We start from the raw sequence: 25,111 nt of genomic DNA, 5'->3' as shown, positions 1-25,111 counted from the left end.
AGGTAGTAAGTAGCCTTTTGTTTGCCTGGATTTGGAGATCTTGTCTCTTCAGAGCCTTGCAGCTTCTCAGCAGTGTTGGCTGCTTTTCTTTGCCTATGGTTAATTGGCTTACTCAACCAACAGAGATGGGAGTAGATCCACTAGCTTTGTGATAAGTGTAATACCATAGACTTTCCAGTTGTGCCTTTACTGATGTGAATAGCTTGACCTAAAGGATCCAGAAAAAGTATTTAGTTGCAACTTTATCCCTCCCCAGTCTCCTTCAATCTCAGCTGTCTGTGTATGCATGTGTGCATGCATGTCTCTTTTTTTCCTTAAAACTTTGATTTGCTCGCTTAGTAGAGTAAGGACAAGAATAGGAGAGCCATTACCTGCTGTCGTGTGAGGGGAGCACATTTCGAATGGCGGAAGCTGTCTTAAGAGTCCCTTCATCAGGACTGAGTTGTTTAGTGCTATTCTCTCACTTGTAGGCAATGAATTTCCAATCTTGTGCCACGGTGCAGCGTCCTGATGAAATGTATCGGCAAGAATTCTGACTTTAATATTCAAGTATTACATAGATTTGTATGGAACATGGATGTCTGTGTCTTTTAATCTCCTCCTAAAATTTCTTTTTCTGAACCTAGGAAGCAGTAAGTCAAATCACTACAGTGATTACAAAAGTATGTATTATATAAAAGCATTGAAGTATGTGTATCAGTTAACATATTACATGAAAATATGTAGATGTAGTGTCTCAGAATGCAGCTGTATTCTATTATCCAAGTACTACCACAAAGCTGTTAACGAAAAAGAACTGTTGAAGTCTTGCAGTGATAATTATTATTTTCCTTTAAAAATAAACTGACTTCAGATCTTATAGCTTGAAAGAAAGTAGGGAGTTTCCTGGAACAGCTGCTTGGGTGGAGAATTTGGGTGGAGAACAGTAAGTAGATGACACCTTGAACAGTAAGTAGATGACACCTTGGGTGGAGGTTCCCTGGTGGGAAATAAAACCAAAGTGAATTAGCAATGCACTGAGTGGGTCAGTGGTCTCAAACAGTAGAGGATGATAATATGTACTGAGCTGGCGGCTTTGGCGCTTGATTACTAGGCAAGCATCAAATGTGCATAGTGCATCTGATATGGATAGCTCTGCATGAATTTCTGACACCCCCTGTTCTGGAGGCTGGGTAGCTGCTGTAGGTTGGATTTGTGGTAATGACAGAAGTGACCAGAGGTCGTGATTTCAGTGTTTTCTGTTCTCCAGCAGTAAGACTGGGCAGCAGTCTGTATAAGTTGGAAGGTAATGCAGGATGACATGGCCTTTGCTACATCTATAGAGGAGGCTGCAAGTATTGAATCTAGGCATGAAAGAAGTCAGAAAACTGTTCAGGGAATTTTAGATGCTTTTGTGAGGAAAAAGGGGAATATCATTCTGTTACTTGGCAGTAGAGAAAACTGACAACTCAAAATAGAGACTCACAGCAGTGGGTTTGTAGAGGAATAAAATGATGGTGGTGGGGAGGGGGGAATAAACATTGGAGGAAAAATAGGGAGTCTTCCATCTCAGGGGTCAAACTGTGTACCAGACTGCATAATGTTCAGGAGGAGCTCTGAACTTTATCTCTTAAGCTTTCCTGTGAAACACTGACAAGATGTCTTTTCACTTTCTTCTAGCAGCCTTCAGATCTAATTCCAAAAATACAGTTTCGGAGAGAGTTAAGCCCATCCTCCATGAATATGGGGAGGGTTATTTCTAGTGATGTCTGGGAGGTGGAAGGCCTGGTAACTGCACTTTTTATGCTTTTTTTTTTTTTTTTTTTTTGAGGGTGAAGTCCTTGATAAATGGCATACATTACTGATTAACAAAATATCACCTTAACCAAAGGGTGGTGTCGCTGGTCTTCTGTAGTTCATTATAAAGCATAACCACTTTGATCAAATGTATCAAATCCTTTATATTTATTTGAGTCCCCAAGTTTATAACAAATTGAAGATTAAGTATAAATATTTTCTTGACAAGGGTGGGGAAAAAAGCAACCCAGAGCACTGAGGTGGGCTGTTGCTTGTAATGTTTAGAAAAGTTTGGCTCAAGAGTTTGTTTCTTGTATATTTGTTATTGCCTACCTAGTATTGGTTGCTTTTGAGTAGAATCATAGTGTAAAATCGCAGTTGTTCCTTGTGCAGTCGTAGGAAGGATGGCTATACTATGGCCTGAATTTTTAGTTTTGTTGTTTAAAATAGAGAGAGACATTACAAAAGTAATGAATGTAGCCTGAGTGTCTTTCTGGCAGTGTTAGTGACATGATGTATCAACGGCCTGTGAAATAGAAATGCATGCTCTGGCAAATGTTTTTCCTTATTAGTATATTTATGGCTGTTAGTTTTGCTTTTACTTTACATCTTTTAAACATACAGCTGCTTTAATTCATTTTTAAACTAACCTACTGCTTTTAGCAAATGAAGCCTGAGCATCCCAGGGTATGCGGTGTCAAGCTAGATTATTAACAGAAGTAGAACTGGACCACTAGACACAAGTCAATTTGAAACCCCAATGTGAGAGACAATCCTGTAGGTTTTTCTGTGATAGGGTGGTGTTCTTTGTGGTGCCAGAGGCATTCATTATGCTCAACTCCAGCATTTCCACTGATTCTGGGTATTGGAGGAGTATAGTCCCAATACAAGATCTGTTTCATCAGCTTACAGGGAGGAAAGTTTCAACTAACGCTTGCTAGAACAAGCAGCTTGTGTTGGTGGGGAAAGAAAAAAACATCTTAAATTTGGTTCTTACCCAAAGTAACAGTAACCACTGAAGAAGGGAAGCTTGATTCACATAAAACAGTAAGTCCTAAATAGGTTTTACCAAGTTGCTTTTGTGACCTTAGTACAACTAAGGAATTACCTAACCCCTCTTATTCAAGGTTAAATAAATTAATTTTAAATTTCAAATAGTTATATATGTTTACCATTTCCCAATATTATTTTAGTCTAATTAGAACTTGTTTGCCATTTGATAATCTTTGGTGGTCTTACTCTGTGACTGTGATCAGGTATTAAAGACAGTCCTATATCCTTGCTCTTCAGGATTTTTTGTGTTAATGGATTTCTTTTTTTGTAACAAGCCAATGGAATTATCATATGCTTGCTTTTACATGCATGCTATTTCCAATAGTATTTTAACAGAAGTTTGATTTTCAGGATCAACGCTTGTGATAAATAAACAAGACTCACCAGAATGACAGAGCAGAAATATATCACAAATTCACCTAGAATTACACAAAACTCATTTTCATTAACATCTCACAACTGGCGTTGTGTTGACTAAACTGCCAGTTCCTTGATCTGATATTAAAGACTTCAGAAAAGTTGTATTTCCACCTCAAAATTCATGATTGTGATGCAGTCACCAGTGACAGAGTTATAGGCCTCTGAAGTGCCTAATGGCTCTGTGTAATTACTTGACATAGCGCTGTCTTATGGGTCAAAAGCCATACTGCTTTCAACTTCATAGTAAAGGCAATATTTTGAAAATGTTACTCTAAAGTTTGCAGGTTGCATTCATTTGTATGGTTGGAGAATTAACCTCCCTGAAGACACAACGGGTCAACAGATGAGACCAGCAATTGATGCAAAAGCAGCTCTCCCTGAGAGTCTTCTCAGTACTACTTCCTTTTGGTTCTGGGCAGGTTTCTAACGAGTCATCTCCACACTTAAATACATCATTTTTGGCATCCAGTGTCTGTGTCCCTACTACTGCAAAGATCTCAAGTAAGAACAATGCTTTTCCTTACCTTTTGAAGTCTGGGTTTTGGGTTCAAAGTCAGTCCTGGGGACTTCTGTCAGAGGAATTTGCAAGGTTTAGATGAACTTTGACAAACCATTGTAGATCTGACTAGGGGCTTCATTCTAGTGTATACACAACAGCAATTAGCACTCAAATATATTGTGGCCTTTAGACTTCATTTGTATTGTCTGAGGAAAAAATGCTCATTTTGTTTGTTTCCATAGTGTTCTCTCCATAATGTTAGAGCCCTCAATTATAGCTTCTCATTTTTAGGTCCTGTCTTCAGTCTTGAAGTATTTTGAATGCATTGAAAGCATTAATGTTTACAACCTAGCACTAGCCTTGGGAGTAAAAAGGTAATTTATTTGCTTAGTGAGGAGTTCATTTCCTAGCTTGACACTCAAAAGAAACCAAATGTACACTTTGTCTTAACAGTAGAAATTTCAAAATAAACAAAGCTTATGTAAAATGGCATGAACAGACTACAGCTACAGTGGACTGCTGAAATTGGATTTGGTTAGCTATAAACATCATTAGCTTAAAGCATTCTAGCTTACCATGCAGTGTGAGCTCTCATAGGCTGGGATGTGATAATGCTTTGCTATTTTACATTTTAACTCCTTGTGGAGATGCTGAAGCCAGCTGAACATAGGCTTTGTAGAAGCTAAATTAACCATGCGTTCCCTGAGGGTTTATGGCAAACTGTGAGGTTTATTTGGTGTCGAAGTGTGCTGAAGATAACATGGCAGTAGCCTAAAATGCTGCTTATTAACTGTATGTATTAGCATTTTTCAAGTCTGCATTTATTCTCATGTAACAGATTGTATCTGTAAACATAGGTTGCATATATCATTAATATTCTTGTGAACTGAAATATTGGACCTAAATAGTATATGCAAACCAGATGATGACACAACAAAAGTTGCTTACAAAATACTGATGTGGCTTAGAAATTTTGTAGCATTATTATTTTCATAAATTGCTAGCTCATGTGCATTATGTGGAATTGTGATAATTTAATCCAGTGAGTAATGCTACTTGACCTCAATCTGTTGTAAGTGGCTTGGAAATGGTATGGGAATGCCTCCTTATTGACTAATGAAACACTTAGATTTATACACATGGGACCTTCATAAAATTCAAAGAATACGTGTACATATGTTAAGTCTCTACAGAATAGGTCTAATGCAGCCTCCTACTCTCTGATGTACAGCTCACTTGAAACAAGGAAACCCGTTGTTCTCACTGCATGCAAACATTATTTGATGAATTCTTCTACCATTGGGTTGTTTCTAAATAAATCCTGAGCATTCAGATTCTGCCTTTTATCTGACAATCTCAAAGTGCTTTGTGAAGCTGAAATGTCATTTGTTATCCTTCTACCTCTGTCTTCATTTTCCATGTGTGTCTATATAAAACATACTTAGAGAAATAAGGGAAAAGTGGCATGCAGGTTAAAGGCTCGAAAAATTTTCAGTATAGGGCATATAGCTCCCTCATACTTAATATTTCACCTCCTCCTTTTTTCCCCTTTGTACTTTCCACTTCCTCTGTTCCAAGGGTTATCATTTTGGAAAAACATTTCAAAGAAGATCTGTGTGTGTGGGGGGGGGACATCTTCATCTCTTAGTCCAAACAAATAAAAGGCACTGTGAGGAACACAGTTAAAGATTTAAAGCTTTGTGCTCAAAACCACTGAGTAATACAGTACAAAGCAATTAATAACACCACAATGTGCAGTGTAGCTAAGACTTATCTATTTTTGCGGTATCTGAATTTTCTGATATGTGGAATATAGTTAAACTGACATATTCCCTCCTCCCTACCTTTATTAATAAACTTTTTGTGGAAGTCACTTGCATCTTCAGCAGGGCATTTAGCACTTTCGCCTTCTGCATTTATTTTTCTCTTTAGATTAAATGATTGTAGATAAGAAGCATCAGAAAAAAATACAATAAACATTTGTGTTAATTATATCATTTCCTCCTACTCTTCTCCCATGCGCCATATGTTCTCCCCTCTAAGTCTCTCCATTGATTTTTTTTTTTTTTTTTTTTTTAATTAGGACTTGATACTTGTCTAATCAAAGACCTCAAAGTATACCGGTCCGAATATGACCTTATTCACACACCCTTCTATCAGTTTAAATATATCTGTAGGTAGACAGGAAAACAATGGGAATTGTCAGGTGAAGTTACTCTGCTGGACTTTCCCTTCACCTGTTTCCTGCCTCAGCCTTTATGTTAAATCTCACATTTCCCTTTGCACTTGACCTGTCTTTCTCTCCCTTGGTGGTTTTTCTGAATGTGGCTCACTGCAAAAGTTCTGGAGATTCATCAGCTTTCTGACCATGCCTGTGACTTTCTATTGCAACACTTAGTTGTTAATTTATATGTCTGAATTTTTCTGCTTTCATAGAGGAAGTGGATTCTTTCATTTTCTGAGATAATAAAATGTTCCATTATACTTGATCATCAGACAGAGCAGGTGATTAGATATTTTGTATTTTAAAAACAGGGGCTGGGGGAGGATCCAAGTCAGTACACTTGTACAAGGGGCTCTGCTTCTGAGGCCACTGTCATGTAAATAACTTTCCTGCACTTAGTGCTGATCTGCCGCTACAGTTTTAGGAGCATCACTTCTCTGATCTGCTATCCGTATGCACGTTTTTCTAGTGGGACCAGCATTTAACAGCTGAATCTGGAAGAGTCTTCATCTATAAAAGTGTAAGCGCGTGATACAAATGCTACATTACTTCCAAAATTTAACTTCATTATTTTGCTTCTCTGAAACTTAGTTTTTTTCTGACTTTGTTCCAGAACATCACAAGGCTGTGCATTGATAATGATGCACACTACTATCTCCCCCATTAGAAAGGATTCAAACCTTTTGGCCAAACTTAACACTTTACTATTTATTTTTTTACTATTTATTTTCATTGGTCCTCATGCAAGCCCACTATAGGAAAAGTTTCTGCATCCACCTCATGAGGACAATGTGGTGGTGGTGGAAAGCGTAACATCGGTTTTGGACCTGGTGTCTTGCCTGCAGTGATCTGCATTCCAGGCATAGCCAGTGGTAGTCGGGCCAGGACATGATGCCAGCCCTCTTCTCCTGTGACAGGAAACTTGCCACTTCTAGAAGCTTATACGTGCATGTGTGCTAAACCACTGCTACAGCACAGTCAGTGAGCGGAAAGCCCTATTGAAAAGAACCAAATAACTTCATGAACCTATCGGTGCGTGTTAATGCAAGATGCAGGGAGCAGGCTACAGTATAAGGCATGCAGAGGTCTGTAGGCACCCAAGGTGGTTGCTGGTCTTGTGCTGGGAGTATTGGTCTTTTTTTTTTTTCTGAGACTAATGATAGTAGAAATAAGATTTTTATACTAAATGAATGTAATTGACAGGTTATATATGAAAAAGGTGTAAAACGTGAATCTGGTATGATAGTGAGTGTCTAATAAATAGTCAAGGTTGGACAAGTGACTGTCATCTTTTCATACTAATTAGTGGTGGTTTTAATGTATGTTAAATTTCTTGGGCTATTGAACATAGACACGTTGTATGTGTCTCCAGAAAGTTTCCAGGGCTTCTGATAATTCCTTGAAGAATGAAGCTAGCTGTTACTTGTCATCAGTGAACTGTGTGTTGACTTAATTGAGACAGGTGAAGATCTGTGTTAATGTAAAAATGAAGCTTGAGTCCTACAAGTTAGTATTACAATTCTCTATGCTGATGTGGTTTTGAATTTTTTTTTTTAAAAAAAGCATGATTAGTGAGGCAGTCCACCTCCAGTTCCTATTTCCTTCCAAGTTCCGAAAGTAGTAGTGTTTATGTAATACGTTCAAAGGAGCATGTAATTCATTATATATGGTTAGTCAGCCATGTGCATTTTTACATTTCTGCCTGTAGGTAGGCTGAACACCTGGTGACATGGCAGCATATTTAAAACACTGTTTAGAAAATCCACAGTAACAGCACGGTTTTGAGCAGTTAAATAATACACAAAACAGCACCAGCATCCCTTCTCACAGATTCCTTCATTGCCTTCAGATGAAGGCGGTGGTATGGGCAGGAATATATATTGGCTATCCCTGGGCGATGGCTGGTGTGTGATGAGAGCTGCGGTGCACTATGCCGCTCTTGTTCTATACAGTTTACCTAAGCCTGTCTTCCTGACTTTAAACTTTCAACTCTATTTGAGGAAGCAGAAAGCTTTCATCAGCCAGGTGTTAATCGGAGATTTTTGGTATCTTAAAGCAAACTGTTTGGTGCTCTTAGAAATGGTAATGTGGGGAAAAAAAATACAGGTATTGCATACCTAGCTTCAAGACAGCAACTGTTAAACAAGTACAGTATACAAAGGCAGGGTGCATATTCTGGGGGTTTTAATTCCAGCCCGAGAGGGAAGAAACAAGCCCCCCAGAGCGGCCGCGGAGCAGCAGCGTGTGATGCAAGGATGACTCAGCCCGGGCTCAGCTCATCCCCAGGTCTTGCCACGCTTATTTCCATTAAAGTTCAACCGCTATTTTTAAGTCTGTGCCTTTGGAGAAGGTGAGAAGGGAGCAGAGGGTGAGAAACAAAAGCAAAAGGACGGAGGGAAGGCTCCCAATCGCACCAACAACCCAAATACCTGGACCAATCCCTCCGGCTCCCCACGCTGCCCTCGCCGTGGCGGAGCTCGGAAGCCGCTCTTGTCTCCGGCAAGGGGCTCCGGCGAGTGCAGATCGCTCCCCCGTTCCTAGGCTCCCGCAGCTTAGCCCGCACCGATTCACTTCTGCATTTCTTTCTTTTCCTTCGTCGAGCCGCGGTTTGCTCCCTGCCCTGGGCGAGCGGGGAGGGAGCCGGGGCCGGGCTCCGGGACACGGGGGCCGGGCTCGGCGGGGCTGCCTCGGGCTCCGCAGCCCCCCCCCTCGGCGATGTGCAGCGCTCCGTCCCGGAGGGGCCGGCTCCCCGCAGCATCCTCGGTCCGCTGCCGCCGTGCGGAGGCACCCTCCCGCCGGGGCGGCTCCTCCCGTGCCTGTCTCTGCCTCGGCGCCATCCCGTTAAAAGGCTGCTGCTCCCGCACTGCCGGCCCAATGCCTGGGCTCGCTCCGGCCGGGCTGGAGGCTGCGGGCTGCCGGCGAGGGAGAGGAGACCTCTAGGCAGCCTGCCCTGCCGCCAAGTGAGCGGGACCCGCAAGAAGACAGCCGCCCCCGGCTGGAATCGAGAGGCTGCTCGCTTGCTGCTGAGGGCACTTTGGAGCAGTAGCAGGTCGCTGAAGTAACTCCGGCACGCTGCTGACTGCGGAGTTGTAAAGAACTACGTGCAAGTGGCTGCAGTAGTGCTGGAGAACGCTTTGCTGTTACCAGGGACACAATAGTTTTCAAGTCATTAGAGCTTTGCTTCTGGTCCTCTCCTTCCATTATACAGAGAGGGTCATTCTTTGGAAGGATGAGGATGGAGCTGTGATTTCTTCCAGTGGCGCTCTAGTGGAGGGGGACAAGGGTGGGGGAAGAGGCTTTAGAAGCAAAACCCCACAGCTGCTACATTCAGATAACTTGAATTTCCCCACATTTTTTCAGGCGTAGGGAGACACAATGCTAGAGAACTTGAATCTTCTTCGGGCTTTTTGGGGTCTTTTCTTTATCTTCTGGACTGCTTTTAACACAGCCTTAGTGGATGTGGTTGGATCGGAGCAGCAGATCCCCTTGTCTGTGTAAGTCTTTTCATGCTATTTCTCTCAGGACCGTGGTCAAGAAGGAGAACTTGCCTACCCAAGTTCTTATTTTATTTTTATTTATTTATTACAGGTATTTGACTGTTCAAGGCGCCTTTGCTCCTCTGTCAGCTGTTTCTGAAATCATAGTCTTTAACACGCGTGGCAGTACTTAAATTTTATTCTAGTGCATGTGTTAGTGGAATACATGGCTGTGGAGTCTTACCTTAAACGCTTCTATTTAGCATAGTTGATATTATCTTAACTCATGCAAGAAGTTATCATTCAGAACTGTTCTGCTGTTCTAGCTGCTCCTCTTCCTTCTGTGGGCATAGATTATATTGTGCAAAGCATGTATAAGTTGATTGTTTAATTTTTAAAAGCGCAGGTTAGGTGGTTCCGTATCGCAGGCCTTACCTTGGCAAAGCATCTGCCGTGTGCTTGTACTTGAACAGCTCTGCTAATCTTTTGCTGTGCCTAGGTTCCTTTGAGCTCTTTAATGCAAAATTGCTTGAATCCTTATGAGTGCAGCTGAAACTGCTACAGTCTGTGTTGCTTGCTATGACATGTGTATTACATTTCTTCCTGTCTCGTTTTTTTTCCCCCTCACAGTGTAAAGCTCTGGGCCTCAGCATTTGGTGGGGAGATCAAATCTATTGCAGCCAAGTACTCAGGTTCCCAGCTCCTGCAGAAGGTAAGGATCTCTTTGATTGTAATAAGGAAGGATTTTAAGGAGAAAATGGAGGCAGATTTATTTATTTATTTATTTATTTTTCATAGGAAAGCAGAGCAGTGCATCCCTTGGTCCAAGATCTATTTTTGTATTGCATGCTAGTCCCTGATGACTCTTTGCATTACACTGCACACTATCTGGAGGCTCCTTGATTATACTGAGTTGTTTATTGGGGGGGGATGATTTCTTTTTGTTATTATTAGAAAGTAAACTCCAATGTTTATTTCTTGAAGTCAAGGTTGAAGCCTAGATTGTGGGTATTTCATCTAGTTGCTGCATTGTGATGATGATATTTTTGTGTAGGAACAGCTGCTCCTTATGAAAGCTGGTAACTTCACTCAAGGAGCAGAATTAGGGCATATTTTATTATTTTCACCCTGAGCTGTATTTATGCAGTTGACTGTATCAGGAAAAGAATGCTGCACTGTTGTTTGTCATCTCTGCAGTTTTTACAATCCCATTATTCCCCAATCATCTCAACCCAGTGCTGGGATGTATTACATCATTATGGATAAAAGGAATGGATGTGGTTATCTCCTTGCTCAGCTGCACAGCTGGGTAATAAGCTAGTGAAGTATTGCAAAACTTGAGAAATTGGTATAAGTCTGTGTAATTGGGGCAGGGGGGTAATGAGAAAGGGGATTTGAATATGAGGTAGATATTGGACTAGATACAGTCCTCAATTTAAATATGCAACCTATACTGCAGTTCTGTGTTGTAGGCAGTTTATTTTTATAGTAGTTGCTGGAAAAGGCATCATGAAAGACTAAAATATATTAAAAACTTTAAGACTGTGATTTTGCAGTGTTTAATATGTGATATGGAAATGGAAAAACACTGAGACAATCTCTGACTACAGTCCACTCATGCAACCCATATGTTAAATTTCTGCTGCTTTTAGATGTGATTTTGAGTTCTGAGTAACACGTTAAATTGTCTGTTTGTGAAGGAAATAGCTTCAGCTTGTAGCACAGATTTTGAAAGGCTTTTGTATACTTGTGAAATTATGTAATGGACAGTACATGTAACAGTTCAAATAAAATGCTTATGCTCTTCTATGTAAAATGAAGCACCTAACTTAATACTGAGATGTGCGAGTTCTGTAGCCATATCTGTCTTTTCAGTGTTGTATATCCAGGACTGCAAAACCTGAACTTCACTAAGCTGGAATACGCAGCTGTTAAGAAAAAATATGTTTGAGATCTTTGAATACATTTCAAAAACATTAAATGGCTTGTGTTTAGTATATTTGGCCAACCTTTATTTTAATCTGAAAGTCAAGACATACAGTATTTATTATGCTTTTAGTTCACATCTTTTGTGTACTCTCATATCATCCCATTTTTGTGTGAACTCTTGACATTCATGAAGCAGATGGACCTTTCCATTTCAATTAGTATCTAATCAAGTATTATTAAAAGGCTTTATTTTTTTGGGGGGGGCCTAACAAACAGGTACATTTATTTAACTTTGTAACTGCTCTGTGTGCTGCCATTTTTGCACTAAAATGGCTTTAAAAATTTTATCTACCAGAAAAATATGTAATATGCTGTGTTTGGCAATGGTGCTAAAATCCACAAAGATTCAGTAAGGTTCTTCATTATTCTCCTCTTCCTCATAGTATATATGTTACAGAAAGGAAGACAGCTGTACTTTTCCCTCTGTAGTAGGAAGATTTCTTGCTATGGGTTGTTATAATTGTAGGTAATTGGAAGCTATTCATTTTACCTTTTTCATTAGCACCCTTTCTACTTCACTGACAAATCTGTGCTCCTGTTTTTGAAGGTGGATAGTGTATGCTCATTCCAAGCTATTTTGCTTTCAATTCTTGCTTTTGTTATGGCATTTCATTATAGAATGAAATGGGAAAGACAAAATGCAGATTTGACAGGTATTTAGAGCCTATTTGTTCCATTATCATGTCCTCTATTTTTTTTCTTCCCTTCTGGTTACAGTAGTTGGAGGAAACCTCTGGTGCTTTTCATTCTTATTTAAAATTCTGCATGTCTCTGTCCTTTTAAGCTTGCTATTTCTTCCTCTTGGTCATGGCAAATGAGCCTGGATGACAGATGACTTTGGCGTGTATCTTCTTTTATTGTTGTTAAGCATATTTCTGTTGTAAGCTTGTATGAATAAAAACATAGTGAACTTCAAGATTTACAAGTATTTTCAACATGAGAAGTCAGCGGCAGAAGTTATCATAACAATTAATCGTAGTGATTACACAGTAGTACTTTAAATACAAGTGTGGTGTTTTTTTCTTTTTTTTCCTTTTTTCCTCCGCCTTACTAGCCAGGCACCAAGAATCCATTTGGTATGTACTGTGAGCTCGGTGATTAGAGTCAATGCCTCTTTAAAGTCAGGATTCCACTTCTAGAAGCAGTGCGACTTCTAATGTTTCTGGATGAATCCCCTTTCTGATTATGAATTAAGCATTGTTAATAAATGAAGTTATTAAACATGTTTATAATTATATATCTGGGCATTATAGATTTCTCAATTACCAACTGCTTTGTAGTGCCATTTAGTTTAAAGGCTTACTAAATGAAAAATTAATGTACAGGTTACTTGATTAATTCTGTTAACATATATAAGGATTGCTACTTTCAAAGGAATGTGTTTGAAATCCAGGCATTGTTAACACGCTCTACTACTGAAAGGCTTTACACAATAAAATTTATTTTACACATCTTGAAACTTCATTATACAAATGAAGTTATGTGAGATACTCAAACAGAACTCTGCCAGGTTGTAGCTGTGAATATTGATATACTTATTGCAATTCCTATATATTGCTGTGCTGTGAATATCAAATGAGTAACCAGAAATGCTGTCCTCTTGAGTTTTGAAAAGATATATAAGGATATTTTCATCACGATTCATTTTTTTTTAAAAGCAGCACTGTTTATCTTAACTGAATGTTTTATCATTTTATAATAATATCTAAGTATGTTGTTACACCTTCTAACAGTATATGGGATATATGACTTTTCCTGGAATTAGGTTTAGGTGAAATACAGATGCTGTAAATACTTCAGAAAATGATAGCTCAGTAAATGACTTCAGAAGCGAAGATGAGATTAAAGCCAATTAGCACTTCAAAATGTTGCATTTTAATGCTCTGTTACTTATTTCCAAAGAGGAGGGAGGCCATTCAGTGTTCAAAATACCAAACAGAAGAAAATAGGACAATATTATTCCTAAGCTATCTGATTTATGGAGGTTTTACAGTTGTCACATAGATTTGGCATTATACAAGAAGCTGCTTGGTGCTGTAGAGACATGTATGCTCTTCACCTACCTAGCAAATACTGCTGGGGCCTAGGAATTGATTCCAATTTTAATTGTCTCTTAGGTTACATGTAGTAGAGTATAACAGAACATTTTTTTCCTTATGCTTTGAAGAGACATCTGCCTTATTTAAATCTTGACACATCTTTATACTTTTTTTTAAAACACCAATTATGTTTAGTTTGAATGTTAGTATAGCCTGCTGGCAAAGCCAGGGTTTTTAAGTATAGGATAAAAAGCAAGGCTTAGGTGCCAGTAATGTATTTGCTTTGCTGCTACAATTAGAATTTTGGGGGAGTAGATTTGGGGAATGCTAATGTTCATGTTAATGTACATGATAACGGTATGCTTTGAGTTCTATGCTGTTGCAAAATAATAGTAATAAAATGCAAGTAGAAAGTGCAGGTAACTTGCCTTCAGTTAATGTTAAAAAAAAAAAAGTTTGTGCAGTAAGGCTTTTCTAATATCAATGAAGTCTAAGTCTCTGATTATGCAGCGTGGTTTATGCTTTCTCAAATTTACTTGGGGCAAAAAAAAAAAAAAAAAATCATACTCTGAGCCCTGAATTCTTGATTTGGTCTTGAACAGTCTCTCTTTTTACTAATATAGGAACAGTTTTTAACTGAAAATAAACTTGTATTTGTTGGTTTGGCCAATAAGTTTTCTTGCTGAAAACCATCTTTCTTAAAGCGGTTGTAGATTTTTATTATGTAAATTGCTTAACTGAGTCTTCAGTGTTATGTAATTTCAAGCAGTCTAAGGTCTGCATATGCCCACTCATCAAAACAAAATCTCTGTTGCATTAGGAGTTCTCAAATCCAGTGTATTTCTATGAGCAAATCTTTGGATCAGCATGCCTATTTTAAAGGCTCAGAACTCCATTTTGTCTTACCAACTAGTGCTGTATCTTGTTTCTTACAACTCTGGAAATGTCAGTACAAAATTAATATAACGGTGACTTAGAGCAGTTAGTATTCAGCTGGCGTATCTGATTCATGCAGTACATCTATCTTTAGTTTTAAAATGTATAATAGTGACTCTAATTCTTAGAGAAGTTTAGTCCCATCATCTTGACATTAATTGCTTTTCTTTTATTCAGCCTTATGTTAGTTCTGGTCTCTTTAGGCTGTTTTTTTCTTTGCTCAAGACACTGCAGTTACTGCTGCCTTCTTTGAAGGCAAAGCCAGCAGGACTGAGCTATGCACTTTAAACTGTAGACATGGATTGCCTTTTTGGATGTCAATTTAAACTTTTGCCAGCTGAGCTATTAAATTTAATCCTACAAAAATGATGTTTTTCCTATCAAAACAAAACAAAAAAAAAAAAAAAAAAAAAAAAAAAAAAGGAGAAAAGTTACCAGAAAAGCCCCTGTCTACATGATTATGATTTAAACAAACCAAAGCAAACAAAAAACAGGCAGGTAAATCATATTAACTTTACTAAAACTTGAAGTTAATTCATTATAATTCTGAACTCCTGAATTTTGGGTCATGTAAAACGTCTCCCCTCACTGAATTACAATCAATCACTAAATGATTAAAAAAATTCATATGTGAATCTTAAAACATCTTAGTTCTGATGATTAATGCAAATGATTTTTTGCAACTTGCAGGACTTGAACTCCTGTCCCCTTCATTTCTTCCAGGCTATGTAAATCACAAAGCTATTCTCCATGCTAAACCGGTTGCAGAGTCCTTGTGTGTTTTGCTGTGTATTTAATGTTGTTATGTGAAGACATAAAGGTAGATTCTTTTGGATGAATATCTTATTTTCTTCTTTTTCCGAGAGTAAAAAGTGCACTTTGGGGAAAACTTGGTACGTCCAATACCAATGTTCAGTTAGCATATTGATCTGTAGAAGAAAATATCATAGTGCTATGCAACTTTCTTTTCTTTATAAATATATTTTTTCCTCCTTTCTTGTGATGAAGTCTTGCCTTCTCTGAAGGCATTGGAGATTTTTTTTTTTTTTTTTTTTTGGCCTTCGGTGAGTTAGAACTGCATCTTGAATGATGTGTACTCTCTTGTTTGAATGTTTTGGCAGGAGTAAATAATTCCTTGGTGCTTGTAATGTTTTAAAAATGTAGTCTAAATCAGCCTGAATATCAACCATCATGTTTTATATTTATTCTTAACTAAAAGGAAAGCACTATTTTAAACCACAGTGAATTCATTCTCTTCTGCTATCAGTACTCTGTGTTTTGCAGTATTTTTTGTCTTTCTGGGTTTTGCAAGCACAGCACGATCCTCTTAGTTATATTATTAAAAGTAAATATGTTCTCTTGGTGAAGCCTAACAGATACAGGAGATGGCTTCTGTTTGTATGCATTGCACTTCCAATAACATGGAAATCGAGTGGACAATCCAACTGGAAAGTATCAGATCTCGAAAGGGAATGAATGTTAATTCCCTTACTTAATGCATTTATGGTTGATTGTTTTTACGTCCTGTATTGGAAAATGCTTACAATTCAAGGTTAAAAGAGCTGGTCTCCATGCAGATTATCTTGGCAGTGAAGGTATACAACCATGAGTAGATGGTGCATTGTAATGGTGATTCACTTTTAAAGCAACTGCTAATCAATACTCTACACTTTCAAATGTCATTACTGTTCTGTAGGGTACAATTTTTGTTGTTGATAATAAATGGTTACCAATATATAATTTGTGTTGTACAATGTGTAGGATAGACTATTTTGTTAAGGTTGTTATAGATGCTTCATGGAAAGGTCTGCATGAAATAATCCGATTTAATATATCATTCTCATGAAGTTCCTATCTTGCTTTTTCTATGTATGTTTTTGCAAAACTGTGGACGTTCTTGTGAGCCCAGTTATCATCTTCCCAAAGCTTAAGTAATTCCTTTGTGAATGACAAATTCGTTACAATATTTGTAGCTGAAGAAAGTCTGTGTGGTAAAGCTTTTTTTAATTAATATTTCCAGATAACTTGGGAAGGATCTTGGGTACCTTTCTAGAAGTGTTGAATTCCAGGGACAGCTGTTTTCTTAAAATATCCTGCCCTCAGATCTCTTGGGACTTTACAGATGGTTGATAACTAGCACATTGGTTTGGAGGATACTATGAGGCGCGAGGAGAATGGGATTATTCAAGAGAGACAAAGTCCACACTGGACTGTATAGATATTACAACCAGTATATTAAATTTAAGCTGGGAATAAATTGCAGACAGTAGAATCCAGAGCACAGGAACTAAGCTGTCATAAATACCTCCTACGTGAGTCAGCTTCATGCACTCCTTGGCTGGATCTTAGCAGTAGCTGTAGAATCTCAGATTGCTTTAACAAGCTAGACTTGAATTTACCATGGACAGCAGTTGAGTTTAAAACAAAAATCACTTGTCTAACTAGGGAAAGGTAAAATAAGGCTATTTCAGCAGTCGTACTCTGAGTATGAAGGGAGAAAGATTAGAGTTTATACTGAAGTAAGTGTTGGGTGCATATCTGTATGTGTAAAACAAATCTTGCACAAGCCTACAGGTGATGTGTGTACATCTTAAATATATCTTCAGAATAGGACTGCCTGAGCAGCACACAGTGCCTTATTTTTATAAGGAGATGGCTGCTGGGAGGTGAAGAAGTTTTGCATGTATCAGTTTGCAGTGCAGGAGGCACTTAGAAAGGTAACTGTCACTATTATCCTTCAAACTAGATTGAGCTCTTAGAGTACCTACGAAAAGGTTGTAGAAGATGTATGAACAAACTGTTCTCAATTCCATAAAAAACAAACAAACAAACAAACAAACAAAAAAACATGGTATAGTGACCTTATCTGGTTTATAAATTGGGGATATAAAATGAGAAGTATGTGTATATAATTCCTTCAATGTATTGGGGCTTAACGCGTGCAGACGTGATTGCTTGTTTCTTTAGGTTCTTGCTTGTATATGTGACATTAGTTTCTTCATCAAAGCTTTGTTCTTGGCATATAGAAAAGGGTGGAAGTGACTTTTGGGCTTCTAATAGCCTCATAAAATATTTTCCTTTGGAGTAATCAAAAAATGGAGTTGATGGTCTTCCCTGAATTCTGTACAGGTGGCAGATTATGTGAATATTCTAGAATTTGCAAGTTGAGAAGGTCACTTCTTGATGTTCTTCTGAATACCTTGATACTGAATTTATCTCTGGCCAGATCAAAACCAAACCAGAACAAAAAGTTACTCTCATCTTCCCTCTTTCTACTGCTGTCTAACTCTCTTCCATTGTGGAACTCTGTTTTTCTGGCATTGTGCAATAATATCTGGAAGAACATTTTAGGTTACTTAACTCAAGTTTCTGCTCAAAGTAAGGTCAATGCAGACTTCAGAGCACATTTTTGGGGGTCTTTGAGTCCAGTCTTCAGAACCTTCAAAGACAGATGCCACAATCTGTTATTCCACAGCTTGACTAGTCTCAGGATGAAAAACTATTTGCTGCCTCTCTCCTCCTATAGTATAGCCCCATAAACAGCATTGGTTGTTATTATCTCTAACTTCCTTGTAGATACTAGAAGGCTGTTTATAGGTCATCTCCCCAACAGTTCCCTGCTACGCATGCCCTACCTTCAAGTGCTCTCGTAAAGTGGTGTGCACAATCTTGATGAGTCTTCTCCATCTTCAATGATAAAGATCATTAATAAACACATTAAAACGAAGAGTTTCCAGTATACACCCCTGGGGAGCTCTGCTTGCAAATAGCCTCCAGGGTTGCTGTGAATAACCACTACCTTTTGAGCCTGATTGACTATTTTTTACACCCATCTGGCAGTCCTCTCAAACAGACCATAGTTGTCCTAATTTAGATACTGAGATACTGTGGGAGATATCGAAAGCCTTTCTGAAATAAGGTAAATGCCACCCACAGCTCTCCACTCATTCACAGATGTAGTTGTTTTATTGCAGAAGGCAGTCAGGCTGTTGTTGATTTTTGTATCCTTGAACACTAATAGAAATAGAAAAGCAGCTCTAAGAAACTTTATATTAAGACACACCTGTCTTTTCACAAAAGCAGTTGCCCCTGTTTTGATCAGGGCTAAATAAATACAATTTGAAGTGTACTTGCACTTTTATACCTTTTCCTTTTGATTTTTCAGTCTGGAAGACCTATATGCTTTACGTTATCCGTGGTATGTTATACTATTGCCTCCCTTATTGTAAAATACTGATAAAAATGTAAGGGCTAATAAAAATCACGAGAAATGCTGTGGATCTTAGCTGAAAGATTTTCAACCACAGTAAACAGATGGATAACTTAGTGAGATTGATTGACTTTTTCCATAAAAGTTTTTTGAATGTTTGAACCATTGTCTGTTTGTTTGGAAATGAGTTTCATTTGGCAAAAATCAAGAAAGCAATGGTTCTGTTTGTTTTCATTCTGTAGTCCAGGTCATGTGCCATGTTTACCTTTCAGTTACTTTTAAGAAGCTTTTTTAAAAATGAGACAATTCCAAATAAATACTCTTTATATAAAAATATATAGTGCCACCATTCTTTTTTCTGTTGGGTCTGTGCATGTTTCATCAGCTCAAGGCTCTGACTCTTGAATTGCATCTCTCCATGTCGTAGAAAATAAGTGTTAGTCTGAAGCTGACTTCTTTGGTAGTCTTTTAAGCAAGCAGCATTTTCACAGACCTATGAGCTTGGCATGAAAGCTTACTGTGTATGCCAATAGACTGCCTGTGAATTTAACTACTTCTAAGTCTCTGAGTATGACTGAGGGAATTATTGATTGTATTAGTTAGGATTTTGATTCTCTCTCACTTGATATGTATATTTGTTTCTCCTAAAACTCTGTTATGCCCCAGTCATATCATCTTTCAGTTGCTTCATCAGGCCTCTTCTTTTCTGTCTTATTGTTTTAAAATACTTGCATTAACATCACAGGGTTTTAATCTAAACTCTCTTCTGTTTAATGTTCAGGTAGACTTTCGCCACAGACACTCCTCTTTTCACAATAGGGCTATGTAACTGTTCTCATAATTATGAGATCTCGAGAGTAATCTCCACTAAGTTGATTGTATGCAATTGGAAAACTATTTATATTTTTAATTCGTCATGGTAGCACAGGCACTTCCCTTCTAATCTAGGGCTAAACCAAACACTTTATCTCCTAGCTGTATTACTGTAGATATTTTTCTTTTACTATATTTATCAACCACAGTACCTTAAATGAACTTAGTGTTGCACAGAAATCACTTGCCAGCTGGTAGAGGGTTTTATGCCTTATCTGTTTTCACTTTAGATTATTCTGCTGTAACTGGCAAGGAGCTTCTTCAAGTTTTTATATACAAACAAGGATTTGACTTGTTTGTTTAAAAAGCAGGCATTGAACTATATAGTAATACTATCTCTAGCCTGTTACATAAAAGGCACTGAGAATGCTATTTGGAAGGCATTATGAAAAACTTGGTCAGGGCTACAGCATCTAGTTTTCCTATTGTTCTTCTAGGTTGTATCTGCACATTTGGCTATTCAACATACTCCCAAGAGTTTGTCAAGCTATCTAAGTCACTCATTTTTAAGACACAGAAAAGGATCTTTGTACTATGGGTATTAAAGCTTGATGTGTTGGGAACACATCACTGGTCACAAAACTAGATAATTATCTTCTAAAGTGACAAAGCTTCAAAGATGAACATTAGGAATACTCAAACTTCAGCTTTACCTTGAAGCTAAATGACTATCATTTTATGACAGCTGTGCCAAATCTATGAGTGCTGAGCTGTTTGTACATGATACTATCATATCACATTAATAGAAATATTCGCTGATAATGAAAACTGTAGGAGGCTAAGAGTAAAGCTTTATGTTATGACTTGCAGCCATTGACTATCTGCATCCAACACATTTATTGTCCCCTATGCACACTGTGCCTTTTACAGTATCTTTGGCAGTTTCTTCAATGAAGTACAAAAAGAGAGATTATAGATGGCACTGTACAAAAAAATCTAAGTACTTGCTTCGTGTTACAGACATCCCTCTATCATGACAAACTGAGGCACAATTTCACAGTAAAAGTAAAGATGAGATCTGACAACCCTTTGGAACTTACTATGGAAAACACGAAGAGAAAAAAAAAAAAAAAAAGGATTTCTGTTGGCCACCTCAGTTTTAAGTTTCCTGTTAAAATCAAGGCAGAAGACTAGGAGATAGATCTAGCTTCTCACCCTAGGTCTGTGATAACTTCTTGACGGACTGCTTAGGCAGTTAAATAACACCTGTAATGTCCTACATAAAATTTCAGAACTTGTGGCAGTGGTAGGATTTTGTCCAGAATGCCAGAACCTTTAACGTGGAAGTTAAAGCTACAAACACGGCTTCCCCCAGATCACTGTCCTCACTGGCAAATGATGGCATCTTTGCTAACTTTTCCTGTAAAATGGATTTAAATGCTGTCTTTTTCCTTAACTCTCTAAATGTTAAAGGTCCTTGGACTGGGAGTAAAGTGCTTATTGTGTGGGGAAAATGAGGTGGTGAAAACACCACTAGGGAAGCAAGACAAAGTGCATGGAATTTAGCACCTCTAAGAGCTACAAAGCATTAATTCAGAAGCAGACTTGAAAACTTCTTCCACAGCTGAAAAGATGAAGGGCTTTGTGTTACAGCCCTAAACTATGACAAAAACAACCCCCCTTTTATTTCTGCTGTAGATATTTGGTGTCCATCATTGACATTTCCATGTGGCATTGTGCTGGCAAACAAAACAGAACCATTTCTTGTCAGAGGATTTGTTCTACCTATCGTTTGAATTCAAAGTGATATGCTGTGCTCATACTGGAAACTAATCTTTCTTTTTGGGACCTTCTTTTTGTTATGCTAGTTTATTTACACTGGTACTACTTACTATTCATTTTTTTCTATAACAGCAGTTTAGCACTGTATTTTTCATGAGAGCCTACAGAATGACCTTTTAAAATCTTTCAAGTAAGATCCAACCAAATAAGACTTGTTACAGAGTCAAATTTACAAATGCCAAAAGCATTTAAATTGAAAACCAAGTAACTTTCTTTACCTCATTATGGGTAGCCGATTAGTTGTGTTATATTTACCATAGAAATTTATTTTCTGTATGTAATTTTTTAACTCTGTCCTTCTCTGTGCTCCCACTTGTTTATAGCCTTTGCTTTTTGCTCTGGAAGCGTTTATCATTAATGCTTTTTTTTTCAGTGACTTGAGCAGAGGTAATGGCAGTGCTGAAGTAAGGATCTGGCCAGCTGGAACAAAATATGCAGAAACAGAATGAATAATGGCTTAATAATACTTCAGTGCATAAGTACGGGGAAGGTTATGCAAATACAGGTATTGTCCTTAAAATGGTCTTTTATTCGATTAATGTTACACTTTTCAAAAGGAAGAATATATACTTGAGCATCTACCAGTGTACATTATATGTTGTGAAAGTTATTGGAAAGAGGAGGTGGTTATTTCTCCAGTAACAGTGAAGATGCTTAGTTGTAACTTAGCATGTTCAGGAAGAAGGAAAAGAGAACAGAATTTGCTCAAATATTAACTGGAAGATTTTTTTTTTGTCACAGTAGAAGTGACTTTACAGCCTTTTCAGACAGGGCAAATTGCAGGGAGGAGTCTACTTCAGCTTTCTGATACTATCTCATTTAAAACAGCTAAAGGCAAATACAGGGAGACCAAAGGAAATAAGATGGACAAGAACAGAATGCATTGCAAGGTCAAAGAAGCAGAAGGACTTGAAGCACATGTTTTTAACCTCTTTAATGCAAGTGGAGAATATATCTGTGTGAGATTGAGTCAAAGTCTGTATACTGGTGCTTATGTTTGACATATATTAAATAAACAATTTCCATATTAAAACCATGTAAGTCATAGTCCGAAAGTCAAATCGTTTTTTTTCTTTTTTTTTTTTTTTTCAAATGTATATGAGTGCCACGTGATTTCAAAACTTTTGCCAAGAACTAAACTGAAGAGGAAATCGTACTAAGAAATGTAAAATTCAGTTTAGGAAAGGCATCTGAAATCAAACTGAATCTTGCTAAGAACTAACATAGTTCTTTTTGTATTTAGCTTCCCAGATACTTAATATTTTGAATTTTTTCATTTTTTAAATTATTGATTTGAATTTTTCTCTGAAGCTTTTATCTGTACAGCCCCAGTGTAATAATAGGAGTCTCACTGCACTCATAACTTGGCATTAATTCTATCAAGTCCACCCTAAGCATGTTATTAATATAAATATATTTTTGTTCAGTAGAACTTCCTTAGCATTAGAAGATGTCTGGGGAATTTTGTGTGAACATGGGCTGTAGAAAATGTCATTGTAGGTCCCAATCCCGCATATGTTGAAAAAATTCAAATGATGACCTATAGAATTATGGATGGCTTTTATTTATGTGATTGCATTCTATTTATTTTGGTTTACAAATGCACAGGAGTCATAACTGCAAACTGTCATTATTCTAAACATAATTTGTCTGACAAAAGTGGCTGCTAACTCAGCTCTTCTCAAAAATTTTCAATAAAATCCATCTTGAGAAGTACAAAATTCCTTTTCTTCACATGCATCCTCGGTGCCTACCCAGTATTTTCCTCTCAAGAGTCTAGTAAAAACCTACAGCTTCCTGGTGCAATTAAGACAAATCCAGGCAGACTGTACCATGGTTTGCGTTGCATGAACTTTACTTATTTAATAGCAAAGTTTTCAATGTTGTAGGACAACTCTTTAATTTGGTCAAGATAATCCTTTCATATTTTATGTACTTGTTTAAACATTGACATGTCTGATGGCTAGTTAATGCATTCATTAATTTGAGTTAAATAATATTGTTTCTGCTTTGGAAGCTTCCAAACAAAACAAGAGCAGCAACAACAACAAAACAAAAACCCATCACATGTATTTGCGTTTTTTTGCCCCTGATTGATGTTGTGCAAATCAGTTGTAGTATGTCTGGTTCCACACTTAGTAAGCAGAGTTTTCCACTTTTGTCTTTGGTAGTGTATGTTGTTTTCTTAGAAATGTTTTGATTGAAACTTGTATATGAAATTCACTTAAAGGAAAAAAAAAAAGTTATCAAATGGCTTACTAGTATGTATTAATGAATGGTTGGTTGACTGAACAGGTCAGTCCTCTGCACCATGCCATGTAGCAGCAGTAGCCTGGTCAAAAACAGGCTTGGAGTCTGGATAATATAGCATCTGTTTCCAAAGTCTTTGGAAGTTGAATGAAAAACAGATGAATGCAGGATTAATGCTATCATTTCAATTTCACGTAAGGGTAAACTAATTAACACAATTTAAATTCACATCAGTTCAGGAGCAATTGAAATGGGGGCAGATGGATTTACTTTGCTTGTTGATATGAGTAGCACTTCAGTAGTTTTGTACTTGAAATAAGGCTGATCTTGGTGACAGCATATGTGCTTTTAATGAAAAGTACTGGTGCAAAGTAGTAGCACAAATACTGTTTTTTTGTTTGTTTGTTTGTTTTTTTAAATGGGGTGATTCTGCCTTGATTATATAGAGCTATCATAATTGGTGTGGAGAAGGGAATTGAGGAAAGGAAACTGCTGGATTGTGGCAGCTATTGTACATTCAAGTTAAAAAACACATTTACCTGTGATATATATGTAGGTTTGTATCTACTATGACTGTATGCCTTCTTGCAAGCCTTTAAACTAGTTCTTAGCATGCTGACTATAATATAAACTTCAAAAGGATTGGATCTACAATTGGGAAGTTTTCTTTTACATTCACAATAGTTATACAGGGTAATGAGACAGCTACCTGTAATGAGACTGTAGTCAGTAGGAGAAGAGGTGTAGAATGTTTGAGGGTGCAATGTTCCTCAGGCTGGAAAATGTTATGGTTTTAATACAAAGAGTAATTATAAATCTCCTTGAAGGCTTCCTATTAAGTCAAGCTGTAATTTATTTTTAACTGTGAAAGTGTATGTACTTTGCCAAATTTTATTTTTTCTTCTGGGTGGGTAGGAAGTTAGAATTGAAAGGTTGCTTTTCTTTCCTCTTTTAATTGCCTAAAAATAAAAGTAACTGGAATAGAATCACATTTCCTGTAGGTGCATGGTAAAATAAAATTTTGTCACCTAGTGATTTCAACATATGGGCTCCCTAATTCTTTTTGTTCCCTTCCAAAGGAGTTAGCAATCATTTTGTAGCACTAGCTCTTCTCCTTTATTATGTTATGTATGAGGAATTGCTTTCTTCCTTTTTGAGTGGCTTGATATACAACATATCTTCTACCTTAAGCATTTGTGTTTTTTTTTTTCTTTCTGATGGTTCTTCATTTTCCTTTTTCCCCCATCCTCTGTCCTCACTTCAGATTTCTGATACTGTCATAATTGACTTTTTCAGAATATAGCTTGTTTTAATCCTCTTCCGTGACTTACTCTTATGTTTTAACTTGTGTGTGTGTATGTATGCTATGTATTTTATTAAAGTCCTGTTTCACTGGAACCTTCTAATTTATTTAAAATGTTCTGACAGTCATGTTTTAAGAAATGGTATCTAACCTTGTTGTACATCGACCTCTGTATCTCTATCAGTCTTCTACCTCCTAATTGCTGGTTGCTTTTTTGCTAGAACTTAGATGTAAAAAGCAAATTCATTTTAGAAGTGTAAATGTTTCTTCATTTCTTCATA

The 25,111-nt window shown here is 37.5% G+C and overlaps 1 protein-coding gene across 1 annotated transcript in view; it reads left to right on the top strand.

The window, feature by feature from the left end:
* The first annotated feature begins 8,852 nt into the window (after positions 1 to 8,852).
* Positions 8,853 to 25,111, top strand: part of CACNA2D3 (calcium voltage-gated channel auxiliary subunit alpha2delta 3) — a 437,646-nt gene continuing 421,387 nt past the window's right edge. The window contains exons 1-2 of the mRNA XM_035337879.1: positions 8,853 to 9,466; positions 10,079 to 10,160. Coding sequence (XP_035193770.1) covers positions 9,348 to 9,466; positions 10,079 to 10,160 — 201 coding nt within the window. The 5' untranslated portion in view covers positions 8,853 to 9,347. The remainder of the gene's footprint in view (positions 9,467 to 10,078; positions 10,161 to 25,111) is intronic.

This window comes from Oxyura jamaicensis, chromosome 12, assembly GCF_011077185.1.
Source record: "Oxyura jamaicensis isolate SHBP4307 breed ruddy duck chromosome 12, BPBGC_Ojam_1.0, whole genome shotgun sequence".
NCBI lineage: Eukaryota > Metazoa > Chordata > Aves > Anseriformes > Anatidae > Oxyura > Oxyura jamaicensis.
This window is presented reverse-complemented; position numbering and strand designations above follow the sequence as displayed.